The sequence below is a fragment of the Physeter macrocephalus genome, chromosome 1, assembly GCF_002837175.3.
Source record: "Physeter macrocephalus isolate SW-GA chromosome 1, ASM283717v5, whole genome shotgun sequence".
NCBI lineage: Eukaryota > Metazoa > Chordata > Mammalia > Artiodactyla > Physeteridae > Physeter > Physeter macrocephalus.
Window position 1 is genome coordinate 91532784 of NC_041214.2, and position 13862 is coordinate 91546645.

Genomic DNA, 13862 nt, shown 5'->3' on the forward strand with positions numbered 1-13862 from the left:
CTGAAGCAGAAGAACGGATAAGTGACCTGGAAGATAAAATAGTGGAAATAACTACCACAGAGCAGAATAAAGAAAAAAGAATGAAAAGAATTGAAGACAGTTTCAGAGAACTCTGGGACAAGGTCCCAGAGGACCTTTGAATTATTTGAATTATAGGGGTCCCAGAAGAAGAAGAGGAAAACAAAAGGACTGAGAAAATATTTGAAGAGATTGTAGTTGAAAACTTCCCCAACATGGGAAAGGAAATAGTTCATCAAGTCCAGGAAGCACAGAGAGTCCCATACAGGATAAATCCAAGGAAAAACACGCCAAGACACATATTAATCAAACTATCAAAAATTAAATACAAAGAAAAAATATTAAAAGCAGCAAGGGAAAAACAACAAATAACATACAAGGGAATCCCCATAAGGTTAAGAGCTGACCTTTCAGCAGAAACTCTGCAAGCCAGAAGGAGGTGGCAGGACATATTTACAGTGATGAAAGGGAAAAACCTACAACCAAGATTACTCTATCCAGCAAGGATCTCTTTCAGATTCAACAGAAAAATTAAAACCTTTACAGGGCTTCCCTGGTGGCGCAGTGATTGAGAATCTGCCTGCCAATGCAGGGGACACGGGTTCGAGCCCTGGTCTGGGAAGATCTCACATGCCACGGAGCAACTGGGCCCATGAGCCACAATTACTGAGCCAGCGCGTCTGGAGCCTGTGCTCCGCAACAAGAGAGGCCGCGATAGTGAGAGGCCCGTGCACCGCAATGAAGAGTGGCCCCGCTAGCCACAACTAGAGAAAGCCCTCGTACAGAAACGAAGACCCAACACAGCCATAAATAAATAAATAAACAAATTTTTTAAAAATGAATAAATAAAAATGAAAACCTTTACAGACAAGCAAAAGCTAAGAGAATTCAGTATCACCAAATCAGCTTTACAACAAATGCTAAAGGAACTTCTCTAGGCAGGAAACACAAGAGGAGGAAAAGACCTACAATAACAAACCCAAAACAATTAAGAAAATGGTAATAGGAACATATATATCGATAACTACCTTAAATGGATTAAATGTTCCCACCAAAACACACAGACTGGTTGAAGGGATACAAAAACAAAACCCGTACATATGCTGTCTACAAGAGACCCACTTCAGACCTAGGGACACATACAGACTGAAAGTGAGGGGATGGAAAAAGGTATTCCATGCAAATGGAAATCATAAGAAAGCTGGAGTAGCAATTCTCATATCAGACAAAACAGACTTTAAAATAAAGACTATTACAAGAGACAAAGAAAGATACTACATAATGGTCAAGAGATCAATCCAAGAAGAAGATATAACAATTGTAAATATTTATGCACCCAACATAGGGGCACCTCAATACATAAGGCAAACGCTAACAGCCATAAAAGGGGAAATCGACAGTAACACAACCATATTAGGAGACTTTAACACCCCACTACCCCCAATGGACAGATCATCCAAAATGAAAATAAATAAGGAAACACAAGCTTTAAATGATACATTAAACAAGATGGACGTAACTGATATTTATAGGACATTTCATCCAAAACAACAGAATACACTTTCTTCTCAAGTGCTCATGGAACATTCTCCAGGACAGATCATATCTTGGGTCAAAAATCAAGTCCTGGTAAATTTAAGAAAACTGAAATTGTATCATGTATCTTTTCCGACCACAATGCTATGAAACTTGATATCAATTACAGGAAAAAATCTGTAAAAAATACAAATACAAGAAGGCTAAACAATACACTACTAAATAACCAAGAGATCAATGAAGAAATCAATGAGGAAATCAGAAATACCTAGACACAAATAACAATGAAAACACGAAGACCCAAAACCTATGGGATGCAGCAAAAGCAGTTCTAAGAGGGAAGTTTATAGCATATAGGACATTTCATCCAAAACAACAGAATACACTTTCTTCTCAAGTGCTCATGGAACATTCTCCAGGACAGATCATATCTTGGGTCAAAAATCAAGTCCTGGTAAATTTAAGAAAACTGAAATTGTATCATGTATCTTTTCCGACCACAATGCTATGAAACTTGATATCAATTACAGGAAAAAATCTGTAAAAAATACAAATACAAGAAGGCTAAACAATACACTACTAAATAACCAAGAGATCAATGAAGAAATCAATGAGGAAATCAGAAATACCTAGACACAAATAACAATGAAAACACGAAGACCCAAAACCTATGGGATGCAGCAAAAGCAGTTCTAAGAGGGAAGTTTATAGCAATAAAATCCTACCTCAAAAAAAAAGAAACATCTCAAATAAACAACCTAACCTTACACCTAAAGCAATCAGAGAAAGAAGAACAAAAAAACCCACAAAGTTAGCAGAAGGAAAGAAATCATAAAGTTTAATTAGATCAGAAATAAATGAAAAAGAAATGAAGTAAACAATAGTAAAGAGCAATAAAACTAAAAGCTGGTTCCTTCAGAAGATAAACATTAATTGATAAACCATTAGCCAGACTCATCAAGAAAAAAAGGGAGAAGACTCAAATCAATAGAATTAGAAATGAAAAAGGAGAAGTAACAAATGACACTGCAGAAATACAAAGGATCATGAGAGATTACTGCAAGCAACTATATGCCAATAAAATGGACAGCCTGGAAGAAATGGACACATTCTTAGAAAAGCACAACCTTCTGAGACTGAATGAGGAAGAAACAGAAAATATAAACAGACCAATCACAAGCACTGAAATTGAGACTGTGATTTAAAATCTTCAAACAAAAGCCCAGGACCAGATGGCTTCACAGGCGAATTCTATCAAACATTTCCTGTGCTCCGCAACGGGAGAGGCCACAACAGTGAGAGGCCTGCGTACTGCAAAAAAAAGAAAAAAAAATAATAATAAAGGCCATATATGAGAAACCCACAGCCAACATCATTCTCAACGGTGAAAAAATGAAACCATTTTCTCTAAGATCAGGAACAAGACAAGGTTGTGCACTCTCACCACTATTATTCAACATAGTTTTAGAAGTTTTAGCCACAACAATCAGAGAAGAAAAAGAAATAAAAGGAATCCAAATCAGAAAAGAAGAAGCAAAGCTGTCACTGTTTGCAGATGACATGATACTATACATAGAGAATCCTAAAGATGGTCCCAGAAAACTACTAGAGCTAAGCAATGAATTTATTAAAGCAGCAGGATACAAAATTAATGCACAGAAATCCCTTGCATTCCTATACACTAACAACGAAAGATCAGAAAGAGAAATTAAGGAAACACTCCCATTTACCACTGCAACAAAAAGAATAAAATACCTAGGAATAAACCTACCTAAGGAGACAAAAGACTTGTATGCAGAAAACTAGCACCGAGATAAACCCACGTACATATGGACACCTTATTTTTGATAAAGGAGGGAAGAATATACAATGGAGAAAAGACAGTCTCTTCAATAAGTGGTGCTGGGAAAACTGGACAGCTACACGTAAAAGAATTAAATTAGAACACGCCCTAACACCATACACAAATATAAAGTAAAAATGGATTAAAGACCTAAATGTAAGGCCAGACACTATAAAACTCCTAGAGGAAAACATAGGCAGAACACTCTATGACATAAATCACAGCAAGATCCTTTTTGACCCACCTCCTAGAGAAATGGAAATAAAAACAAAAATAAACAAATGGGACCTAATGAAACTTAAAAGCTTTTGCACAGCAAAGGAAACCATAAACAAGACGAAAAGACAGCCCTCAGAATGGGAGAAAATATTTGCAAATGAAGCAACGGACAACGGATTAATCTCCAAAATTTACAAGCAGCTCATGAAGCTCAATATCAAAAAAACAAACAACCCAGTACAAAAATGGGCAGAAGACCTAAATAAGCATTTCTCCAAAGAATACATACAGATGACCAACAAATACAGGAAAAGATGCTCAACATCACTAATCATTAGAGAAATGAAAATCAAAACCACAATGAGGTGTCACCTCACACCAGTCATAATGGGCAGCTCAAAAAATCTAGAAATAGGACTTCCTTGCTGGCGCCGTGGTTGAGAATCCGCCTGCCGATGCAGGGGACACGGGTTCGTGCCCTGGTCTGGGAAGATCCCACATGCCGCAGAGCGGCTGGTCCCGTGAGCCATGGCCGCTGAGCCTGCGTGTCCGGAGCCTGTGCTCTGCAACGGGAGTGGCCACAACAGTGAGAGGCCCGCGTACCGCAAAAAAAAAAAAAAAAAAAAAAAAAAAAAAAATCTAGGAATAATAAATGCTGGAAAGGGTGTGGAGAAAAGGGAACCCTCTTGCATACATATATATGGAATCTAAAAAAAAAGTGGTTATGAAGAACCTAGGGGCAGGACAGGAATAAAGATGCAGACACAGAAAATGGACTTGAGGACATGGGGTGGGGGAAGGGTAAGCTGGGACTAAGTGAGAGAGTGTCATGGACATATATACACTACCAAATGTAAAATAGCTAGTAGGAAGCAGCTGCATAGTACAGGGAGATCAGCTTGGTGCTTTGTGACCACCTAGAGGGGTGGGATAGGGAGGAAGGGAGGGAGACGCAAGAGGGAGGAGATCTGGGGATATATGTATATGTATAGCTGAGTCACTATGTTATAAAACAGAAACTAACACACCATTGTAAAGCAATTATACTGCAATAAAGATGTTAGAAAATGATAAATGGATCTATCAACCAAGAAGATACAGCAATGTTAAATGTGTATGAACCAAACAAGAGAACTGCAAAAACTGATAGAACTCAAATGAGAAATACACAATTACAGTTGAAAAATTCAATACTCCTCTCACAACAGTTGACAGAACTAGACAGAAAATCAGCAAGGATACATAAAAACTGAACAACGCCATCAACCAACAGAACCTAATCAAAATTTATAGAACACCCACTCAACAACAGCAGAATACACATTCTGTTCAAGTGCCCAAGGAACATATACCAAGACAGACCATATTCTGGGCCACAGAACAAACCTCAACAAATGTAAAATAACTGAAATCACAAGGAATATGTTCTCAAACTACAATGGAATCAAACTAGAAATCAATAATGGAAAGAAAACCAGAAAATATCCAAACACTTGGAAACTAAGCAACACAATTCTAAATAATCCATAGGCCAAAGAGGAAATCCCAGGGAAAAATTTTTTAAATACACTGAATTAAATGAAAATGAAAATACAACAGCTCAAAATTTATGGAACACAGCTAATGAAATGCTAAGAGGGAAATATGTAACACTAAATGTATAAATTACAAAAGAGAAAATTCTCAAATCAAATCATCTAAACTTCCATCTCAAGAACCTAGAAAAAGAGCCAAATAGACCCAAAGCAAGCATGAGGAAAGAAATAATAAAATAGAAAATAGGAAAAAAAACAATAAAACAAAGAGCAGGCTCTGTGAAAAGATCAATGAAATTAACAAGAAAGACCGATAAAGAAAAAGATACAAATGATCAATATGAGGACTGAAACAGGAAATATCACTACATAGCCTACAGACATCAAAAGGATAGTAAGGGAATACTATAAGCATTCGACACACAAATTTGATAACCTAAGTGAAATGGACCACTTCGTCATAAAACACAAACCACCATAATTCACCCATTATAAAACATTATTTGAATAGCTCTATAACTATTAAGAAAATTGAATTTAAGACTTATTAAATAGCTGAAGTAATCAAAACTATATGGTACTGGCAGAGGGACAGACACATAGATCGATGGAACAGATACAGAGCCCAGAAAAAGATCCACATAAACATGCCCAACCGATTTCTTTTTTAATGCAAAAGCAATTCAATACAGGAAAAAAAAAAAGGAAAAACTGAAAAATTAAACTTCGTAAAAATTTTAAATGCTTGATCTGCAGAAGACTGTTAAGAGGATGAAAAGACAAGCTAAGACTGGGAGAAGATATTTGCAAACTACGTATCTGACAAAGGACTAATATCTGGAATATATAAAGAACTCTCAAACTCAACAGTTTAAGACAAACAATTTCATTAGAAAATAGGCAAAAGACATGAACAGACATTTCACCCAAGATGATACACAGATGACAAATAAGCACATAAAATTATTTTCAACATCATTAGCCACTAGGAAAATGCAAATTAAAACCACAATGAGATATCATTACACAACTATCAGAATGGCTAAAATATTAATAAAAAATAGAGGTGACACCAAATGCCGATAAGGATGCAGAAAAACTGGATCACTCACACAATGCTGGTGGGACTGTAAAATGGTACACTATTCTGGCAAACAGTTTGTCTCTTAATAAGCATGCAACTACTATGCACTACCACATGACCCAGCAATTGCACTCCTGGGCATTTATCTCAGAGAAATGAAGACTTTTGTTCACACAAAAGCCTGTACATGAAGGTTTACAGCAGCTTTATTTATAACAGCCAAAACCTAGAAACAACTCAGATGTCCTTCAAATAAGTGACTGATCAAACTGTGGTACAGCCATACCATGGAATATAATTCAGCAATAAAAAGGAACAAACAATTGATACATCCAACAACTTGGATAAATCTCCAGAGAATTATGCTGAGTAAAAAATGCAATCACAAAAGGTTACATACTATATGATTCCATTCATATACTCAAAATGAGAAAATTATATTAATGGAGAACACACTAGTTGTTGCCAGAGATTAAGGAGGAGTTAGGGCAGGAGGGAACTATAATAGGCAACATGAAGAGTCTTTATGGTGATAGGACTGTTATATATCTTAACTGCATCAATATCCATATCCTGCTGTGATATTGTATTATAGCTTTGCAAGATGGAACATTGAGGGGAAGCAGGTAAACATTATACAGGCGCTCTCTTATGACTCCACGAGTCTAATTATCTCAAAATAAAAAGTTTAGTAAGAAAAACAACTTTATACATTCATTTTATCTGCAACTTACATTATAAACAATAAACATACACACTATATGCACAAACATACAAAGAGAGAATGAGATAAAGCAAGTGCTGCAAAATGTTAACAATTGGTGATTCTAGGTGTACCAGTTTCTCACTTTTCTGCAAGTCTGAAGGTTTTCAAAATAAAACACTGAAGGAAAAGTAATAGTCTCTAGTTTCTTCAGACTTCCTCTGATCTCCTATTTTATCTTTTTTTTTAGGTCATGCCACGTGGCTTGCAGGATGTTAGTTTCCCAACCAGGGATCAAATCCGTGCCTCCTGCAGTGGAAGCGTGCAGTCCTAACCACTGCACCACCAGGGAATTCCCTGATTTCCTATTTTATTATTTTTTTAAAAATTTTTTTTTGAGGTACACAGGCCTCTCACTGTTGTAGCCTCTCCCGTTGCGGAACACAGGCTCCGGACACGCAGGCTCAGCAGCCATGGCTCACGGGCCCAGCCGCTCCGCGGCATGTGGGATCTTCCCGGACCAGGGCATGAACCCGTGTCCCCTGCATCGGCAGGCGGACTCTCAACCACTGCGCCACCAGGGAAGCCCTGATTTCCTATTTTAAATGCTCCATATCAAGATTATCTCTATCTGGCTGAACGCTGTGATTCCATAAGTACCCATGGCCTGGAGGAAAAGGCAACAAACCATACAGTAGTGCCTTTGAGGTCTGATCTGACGGAGATGAAAAAATATCCTGACAATTGGAGATAGAGCATGTTATATGGTAAAACGTAATCACTTAGTTTTTACTGTGGGAAAAACATTATTATCACTCTGCTCAGCATATTGGAAAGCGTGCAGTTTCATGCCTGTCAATATGAAGGAAATTGGTTTTTTGATTTTCTTTTTTAAAGCATGAATCTGTTTATTTTTCTCAAGTTAAAAGGTCACCTGGGTGACACTGCACCACCATGAGGCAACTCTAAAAACTACTTTTAGCTGTTCTGAGAAAGGTAACAGAGGTGTGCCTATCTATAGGCAAGAGCACTGGTTCTGGAGTCGCCTGGGTTCAAGTCACTGACTGGCTGCAAGAACTGTCTGGGCCTCAGTGAAAAATGGTGATAATAATAGGATTAGTGTGGGGCTTTCTTTGAGGATTTAATGGCACAAGGAAAGCAAAGGGCTTAGCACAAAGCAAGAGCTCAACACATTTTTGCATTCTTATTAGAATTTAAAATTATTTCATTAAGGCAAAACAGCTAAAAGTATATTTTATAAGAACAATCATTCAGGAAATTATTTTAAAGTTAACATTTACCTCACACTGTTTTAGAATCATATTATATAATGCATATAAAAGTTATTAAATTATTTATAAAAATCATGTAAATATAGGAATTTTGCTTAGAGACAGTGGAATGAATATGACACTGAAAATCAGAAGACTCAGAGTTCTGACTTTACCACTTACTGGCTATGTGACCTCAGGATAGTACTGAAACTGTCTCAGATTTCTCCTTTCCAAAAATGAGGATATACCCTGTGTGAAAGGACTGTAGAGATTAAAGCAGAAAATCTACATAAGAATATTTCATAAAATTAAAGTACTTGTGACATCAACGAATACAAGCTTTCACATTTCCTGCATGAAATGTCATTAATTAAATTCAATCTGCCAAATTTTACGGGAAAAATTTCTGAAGCTAATATAAATGATTAAGAAAAATTAGGGGACTGAAAAAAAAATGCGGTTGGGACTTCTCCGGCGGCCCAGTGGTTAAGACTCTACGCTCCCAATGCAGGGGGCCCAGGTTCGATCCTTGGTCAGGGAACTAGATCCCACATGCCCCAACTAAGAGACAGCATGCTGCAACTTTAAAGATCCTGCGTGCCGCAACTAAGACCTGGAGCAGCCAAATAAATAAATAAATATATATATTTTTAAATGTGGCCACTGAAACTAAAATTTCTAATATGTCTTTACATAAAAGTCAAATGCATATATTTAAAATATTTCCCGGGACTTCCCTGGTGGTCCAGTGGTTAAGACTCTGCGCTCCCAATGCAGGGGCCACGGGTTCGATCCCTGGTCGGGAAAGTACGATCCTGCATGCCGCACAGTGTGGTCCAAAAAAGGTGTATATGTATTTTATATATATATATATATATATATATATATATATATATATATGTATATTTATTTCCCTAAAGACGTCTACCGAGTTTTAGGTAGCCTTTTATTTGCAGTCCTGAATCTTTCTAATGTTTTTCTATGCAAGACAGAGGAATGTGTCACTTATAAAAGTTAGGTCAAAATGCCTTGCTTGCTCTAATGGGTTTTAGCAGTCGGGAAAGTACGATCCTGCATGCCGCACAGTGTGGTCCAAAAAAGGTGTATATGTATTTTATATATATATATATATATATATATATATATATATATGTATATTTATTTCCCTAAAGACGTCTACCGAGTTTTAGGTAGCCTTTTATTTGCAGTCCTGAATCTTTCTAATGTTTTTCTATGCAAGACAGAGGAATGTGTCACTTATAAAAGTTAGGTCAAAATGCCTTGCTTGCTCTAATGGGTTTTAGCAAAGACATTCTCGAATCTGGGTAATTGTCATGGTTACCTCTCCCTTCCCTAACATATCTGTGCTTCCTCTGTTCTTGGAAATGGGAGTATGTATCTCCCTATCACTCAGGTACAAAACCTCCTCCCTCCTAAAGTCTCAGATCTATTCTGTCTTTGAGTCCTAGTGAGGCTTCCTTCTCAGCATCCTTTCTTTTCCTATCCCTACTGCCATTACCATTAGCTTAGGCTTTCATTACCTTCTGCCTCTCAACTCATTTCCTTGCTTCTAGTCTCTCTGCTCTGACAATCCATCCCACTCATCAGTGCTAAATTAAATATCCTAAAATCCTGCTTTTGCTGTTCCCTCTTCAAAGACTTTCCCCAAAGTACAAAATCCTCAACCTGGAGTAAAAGCAGAGCCTGGAAGCTGAATAATAAGTCACCAGAACATCTAGAAGTATAGTCTTTACTGCCATAGGCTGAGGACCTGCCGCCAATGAAGCCCCAGCACAGGAGAGGGCTAACACTGAGTTCACTGGGATCTATGTCCGTTCAAAAGGGTCACAAAGCTAACAGAGGCTCAAATTTTAAAAAGGGGCAAAGAACTCAGACATTATTTTTATTTATTTAAAGTGCACAAGAAATTTTTAGAATTGATACCTGAAACAAGCAATAATGGGAAAGTGTTTCTTAAAATCGGAGAGAACCTACCTGGTAAAGGCAGGCTGCTGTTCCAAGGAAAAATGCAACAATGTAATTAAAATCCTCACCATCACTCTGCAAAAACAAAATAAAAATTACTTTTTTTTTCTGGTGCAAGCCCATTTCCAAAAACAATCCATTGGGATAGGATATGACAACATTTATGCACAAATGGTCAAAATTTTCAAAAGTGGCATATAAAAATTCTCAAGAGTCCTAAAATAGAAACATAAAATACATTATAAGAACCAGGGAATGTGAGGTAGAGGAAGGCTACCAGTCTTCCTCTATGTCTGGGTCTCCCCATCAATTAAATCTTATCCAAGAGAAGATGAAAGCCAATGGAAACAAATTTCCATGTAAAGTAAAAGGCATCTCTTCTTGCTACTAAAGAAACCAAATAAAAATCTACAACACCCCAGGGACTTCCCTGATGTTGCAGTGGTTTAAGAATCCGCCTGCCAGTGCAGGGGACATGGGTTTGAACCCTGGTCCAGGAAGATCCCACATGCTGTGGAGCAACTAAGCCCATGTGCCACAACTACTGAGCCTGCGCTCTAGAGCCTGTGGGCCACAACTATTGAGCCCATGTGAGCCCACGTGCCACAACTACTGAAGCCCGCGTGCCTATAGCCCGTGCTCCACAACAAGAGAAGCCACTGCGATGAGAAGCCCATGCACCGCAATGAAGAGTAGTCCCCGCTTGCCACAGCTAGAGAAAGCCTGCATGCAGCAATGGAGACCCAACACAGCCAAAAATAAATAAATTATTATCTTTTTAAAAGTACAACACCCCAGTGGCCTATAAAGTTAAGCCTGCTTGCTAGGATTACTATTTGGCTCAAATAAATATTGACAAACTTTACCATCTAGTAAGCACATTACTGAACTGTCCAATAAAGTCTTTGGCATGATTTAAAAAAAAAAAAAAAAAAAAAAAAAAGACAACCAAAACTGAAAAGCTACTGTCCACTAGAGTGTGCTAAATCCCAATGAGGAAATTCAGTCATACATGCTATGCTAGAAAAAAAACCACCCAGAGGAAAAACAGAGATAGATTATTCATAGAATATTTCTTTTAAAAGAAAACTAATAGAGACATGTAACAAACCCTTTTTTTCTATTCCTTTTTGATTCCTGTTAAATATCAATATTTATCATTTCTTTCAATGTTTTTATGAAGTAGAACATAAAGCCCAGGCAGGAGCATCAAATTTCTTTCTTCTAGGTAGAAACATTAAATTTGGCCCTTATTTTAGAAAAAAGTCTCTTTATACAATAAAAATTTCTAGAAGACATGGGAGTGTCTCTCACGACCATGTCTTCAGGAAATAATATAAAGAGAAAATTGCTTTTCCATTTGCTATTGGACAACAGAAGTGCCTGTAAGGCAGAGGGAGAGGGGCTTATCCTAGTGATCTGTCTGGGATGGTTAGGCCAGTTCAATCCAAGAGGCAGGGAAGGTCAACATAAAACCCTTCTACTTTAATAATTCTAAGACTTTTAAATAAGTTCTGCTTGATTGTTTCTTCTTCAGTCCATTAAATGATCTTTTTTGATTATAAAAGTTCATGTTCATTGTAGAGAATCTGAAACAGAATGTTACAAAGAAGAAACTCGTATAGTCCATAATATTACAACTTTGGGAGAATTACTGTTAACCATTTAGGTACTTCCTTCCAATCCTTTCTGTACAAAAATATATGTACATTAAAAAAATGGAATCATACTTTTACATACTGCTTTCTAGTACTTCACACTATATCATAAACATGTTCTCAAGATACTAAATATTTCTCAGCTACTTAATTTGTAATAATTACATAACCTTTAATTGTGGGACTATATAATAATTTAATTACTGTCTTACAATTGAATACTGTATTTTCCCTAAATTTACACTATCACTTTATAACTCTCTTAATTGCCTTTGGAACACTTAAAAGCATGTTTCTGGACTCAATCAGATCTGGGTTCAAATCTTTACTTATTAGCTGTATGATCATGGACTATTTATTTAACTTCAATTCCCTTTTTTGAAAATAAAAGTTGTAGAGATTCAATGAAATAATATTGGCAAAAATACAGAACAGTAACTGACACACAGTAAGTATTCAAAAACATTCTCTAACTTCTCTTTCCCAGAGGTTACTGTCTACATCATTCACCAGATAATTAGGATTACCTTTCAATATTGTTTAAATCTCTAATGTACTGGCCTTGTCTTCTCAATGAGATCCTAACCTTCCTTCAGGGCAGAAACTAAATCTTACTACTTGCATGAAACTGTGCACATAGTAGGAATTCAACAAATGCATGCCAAATTGAGTTCAGCTTTGAAAAATCTTTATTTCCCCTTGCTAAAGAGAATATCTATAAACATATTCTTCCATTCAATAAATAGTCATTCATTAAACACTTATGGACCAAGTACTGTGTTACTAGACCAAGGACAGAAAACAAGTCAACACCAACTCAAGAAGCTCAACTCTAACCAGGAAGGCAGATAAAAAGAGCAACAATTCCCACCTGAAGTGATAACTCGTGGGATAGGAGTGTGTACAGGTTACTAAGGGAGCCTACTGGAGACACATTTAATTCTACCTGGAGAAAAAAAAGGATCAGGGAAGGTTTGGCACAGAAAATAAAGCTTAATTTGCATCTTGAAGGATGGACTAGTTAGTAGACAAGGTAGGAAGAGAATTCCAGGCAAAGGGAGTAGCCTGTGCAGTTTCAAGAAGGAAGAGGCTAGGATGACTCCAAGGTCTCCTATTTAGGCAACATTTAAATGATACCATTCATTAAGTTGGGGACATAGGAGGAAAAGTAGGTCTGAGAGCAGAAAAAACTTGAGTTCATTTTGGACAAGGTATTTTGGAGTTGCTAGTGACATATCCAAATAATTATGTTTAGTAGACATTTAAGTCACCTTCAGGAAACAGTTTAATCTAGAGCTCTAGTTTAGTTGTCATATATTTAAATAGTAGTTAAATGAAATAAAGGACTATGACAACCGAATACAAAGCTTAATTCTTGATTGGCTGATAGACTGGAGAGAGAAAAAAGTATATATAAAGGATATTCAGGGTCAATTTTGAATTGTGAAATTTGAATATAGATTTTATATTAGCTAATACTGCACTGATCTTCAATGTCTTTGGTGTAAGAATGGTATTGTGATTATGCAGGAGAATGTCCTAGTCCTTAAGACAGACATATTGAATAATTTTGGAATAAAATGTCATAATACCTACAATTTTACTTTCCAATGATTCAGAAAAAAAAGAAAAGAAAGAGATAAAGGAAGAAAGAAAGGTAGGTACGTATACAGGTAGATGTTAATTGTATTGGTTTTTTTTAAACCTTTCTGTAAGTTTGAATTCTTTCAAAATAAAATGTTGTGTGGGGGAAAACAGGGATACAAATGAAAATAAAAATGCTATGCAGTCACTAAAACGAATCTCTATATACTGCTATGAAATGATCTACACATTGTCAGGTGGAAAAAGATGCAAATCACTATGAACAGTATACTGCCATTTATAAAGGAATAATTTTAAAAGAATAATTATATAAGTAAATATAGAAATACATATGTATTAGCATATGCACATAATCGCTCTAGAAGGATACACCAGTGGTTGACTCTGGGGAGGAGAAATGG

The 13862-nt window shown here is 36.7% G+C and overlaps 1 protein-coding gene across 3 annotated transcripts in view; it reads right to left on the reverse strand.

Annotated features, from left to right (window-relative positions):
- Positions 1–13862, reverse strand: part of SEC22A (SEC22 homolog A, vesicle trafficking protein) — a 74412-nt gene that overhangs the window by 6177 nt on the left and 54373 nt on the right. For all 3 annotated transcript variants that reach the window (XM_024120370.2, XM_024120371.1, XM_028492985.1), the window contains exon 6: positions 10208–10273. In XM_024120370.2, the coding sequence (XP_023976138.1) occupies positions 10208–10273 (66 nt within the window). The remainder of the gene's footprint in view (positions 1–10207; positions 10274–13862) is intronic.